Raw genomic sequence first — 2,807 nt, forward strand, 5'->3', positions numbered from 1 at the left:
CTATGGTGAATTGAGCAGCTATGAACATTGATGTGGCTGTATCTCTGTAGTATGCTGATTTTAAGTCCTTTGGGTATAGGCCAAGGAGTGGGATAGCTGGGTCAAATGGTGGTTCCATTCCAAGTTTTCTGAGGAATCTCCACACTGCTTTCCAGAGTGGCTGCCCTAATTTGCAGCCCCACCAGCAATGTATGAGTGTACCTTTTTCCCCACGTCCTCGCCAACACCTATTGGCTTGTATTCTTGATAATCGCCATTCTAATTGGGGTGAGATGGAATCTTAGTGTAGTTTTGTTTTGCATTTCTCTAATTACTAGAGATGTTGAACATTTTTTCATATATCTGTTGATTGCTTGTACATCTTCTTCTGTGAAGTGTCTGTTCGTTTCCTTAGTTCATTTGTTGATTGTATTATTTGTATTCTTGGTGTAGAGTTTTTTGAGTTCTTTATAAATTCTGGAAATTAGTGATCTATCTGAAGTATGAGTGGCAAAGATTTTCTCCCACTCTGTAGGCTCTCTCTTCACATTGCTGATAGTTTCCTTTGCTGAGAGAAAGTTTTCTAAGATCTGCTTTTAAAATCCATTTATAAATCTAAAATAGCCCATCATGCAGGCTATCTATAAGTCAGCATCCTGAAAGAGGGCTTCCTCAGTTTATTATTTCCAAAAATTAAAATAACTGAGTGTCCTGATGGATAGAGAATTGCTACAATCTCTCCAACCATCATAGTTAAGTTTTCTTCTGTTATAAGATAGCTAAAGGTCACTAAAAGACAAAACACACAGTAAATAAAAAAGAAGAAGAGAAATGAAGTTATAATTTTCATGGCTTTCACATGAGCTTGTGTGTTGGGGTCTCTACCACCTTTAGAATTCAGTTTCATTTGATTAATATGTCTCCTCAGGGATACTATTAAGATGAAAAATGAGATTAGTGAAAAAATAAATGGTACCATAGCAAACAGGTTAAATAAAGTCATTGGCTCAAAGTATTGGATTTTACTCACATAGAACATTTCAGAGATGTTTTTTGAATCTTTGATAAGATTATGAAACCTATGACCATAACTCACTATTGGTGCTAGTATAATGCCAATGAAAAAGGAGATGGCAAAGCATCCCAGCAGGATCCAGTGAACCACTCTATCAGTTCTCCACTTCAGCCAGAGAAAAAATGGGTGGGAGAAATTGGCTATCTTGAGACAATAGAAGACATTCAGACAGGTGGCAAACCACATGCTTAAGTAGTTAAAGAATATCCAGAAACTGCACACAGCTGTGTGTATTTTCGAATTTTCAAACACACTTGGGTATAGTGTTATCAAAATCCCATGTAATACTATAGTAGCAATCAAACACATTCTTGAGATAGCTAAACTGGTGAGGACATAGTCAATTGAGGAGATCTTCTTCTTCTTAATCCAGTCAATCCAGTTGACTAGTCCAATGTATCCATTGCCCAACATTCCTATTATGAATTCTGCACTGATCACAATTGTAAAGATATCTTTGTTACTGAACATGTTTGTAGAGAGAACACCCTGATCTCCAAAATCACTGCAAATGGAATAATTTACAGATGATGAGTTAGAACATGATTAATAAATTCTTCAAAGCATGCCTTGTAATGTTTTCATCTGTCATTATTCTGACTTTGGTATTCTTCCTGGAGTTCCCAGATCTCACCTGAAGTAGGATTTTTTTTCATTCATGAAGACTAAACCAATAGACCGCTCCAATCAAATGTCTTGTGTAGTTTTCTGTAGCCTGGGAAGATTATAATTATTACCTTTAGTGAGTGATAACTGAAGAACTTAGTTGAAACTAATCTCACACAAATTCAGACTTTATTTCATGAATTTGCAATAGGTTTCTTGCAATAGGTTCTGTATATTTGAACCTGTCAGGTTAAATTTTGAGGTAGAAGTCATTAAAAATAACAAAAACCCGCAAGTGTTTACTAAGAATAAAAATGTGTAAATGAAACTTCATTTTCATCATTATAAGTTACAAATTAGCCATAAGTCATGTCTCTACTGGAAATGGGATTTTGATTCAGAAAATATAAGTGTAACAAGGTCATGCAGACATAATAGAGGCTAATAAATTTTGTCTTCCTAATGATCAATTAGGGAAAGTAATGACACAATTCTTGTTATAAATGAGAAATTGTTACAATTCAGCCAGTCATGTGGCAATAGGTACTAAGAATTTTCCCTGTGCAGTTGTTTATTAGAAGTAAAATCTGCCTGACACAGATTTGTTGTTTATAGTTTTATTCAATGTGAGAAGTTCACACAAAGTTGATTCACATCTTGAAACATTCTCTTTTGTACATTAATCATTGCCCTCTAAAATTAAGGAAATTTGCACGTTTTTCTAGTCCAATACATTTCTTTTGATTTGACTTAGCATCTCATAGCACACATTATAGTCATGTCACTAGAGAGGGCAATCACATAAAAATGTAATTTTCTTTGAATGAAGTAGCCTTTCCAGAGAGTAGTAGTAAATCTTTCATTAAATTTGATTAATTCTCTTTTTGGGAAACATGACTTGAATGTGGGTACTACAAATCACAATAAACCAGGGTTCTTCTTGGAATATCAGGATTGTCCTGATCAGTTCTTTTTTTTTTTTTTTTTTTTTTCCCCAGGGTCAGGGGGACTGGGGATCAAACTACATTCCCAGTCCTTTTTATTTGGGACAGGACTGGCTCAGTTGCTTAGAGCCTGGCTGCATTGCTGAGGCTGGCCTTGAACTTGCAATCCTCCTGCCTCAGGAGTCGTTGGGATTACAGTCATT

General features: G+C 35.5%; 1 protein-coding gene across 1 annotated transcript; it reads right to left on the bottom strand.

Annotated features, from left to right (window-relative positions):
- Nucleotides 1–616: 616 nt before the first annotated feature.
- On the bottom strand, nucleotides 617–1,525 carry LOC124982788 (taste receptor type 2 member 8-like). Its single transcript, XM_047549708.1, has one exon. The coding sequence runs from the start codon at nucleotides 1,523–1,525 to the stop codon at nucleotides 617–619; it is 909 nt and encodes a 302-aa protein (XP_047405664.1).
- Nucleotides 1,526–2,807: the final 1,282 nt, after the last annotated feature.

This window comes from Sciurus carolinensis, chromosome 4 (assembly GCF_902686445.1).
Source record: "Sciurus carolinensis chromosome 4, mSciCar1.2, whole genome shotgun sequence".
NCBI classification, from domain to species: domain Eukaryota; kingdom Metazoa; phylum Chordata; class Mammalia; order Rodentia; family Sciuridae; genus Sciurus; species Sciurus carolinensis.

Coding starts and splice junctions, on each gene's coding strand:
- LOC124982788 (XM_047549708.1), bottom strand. CDS start 1,525: ATGTTCAGTAACAAAGATATCTTTACAATTGTGATCAGTGCAGAATTC.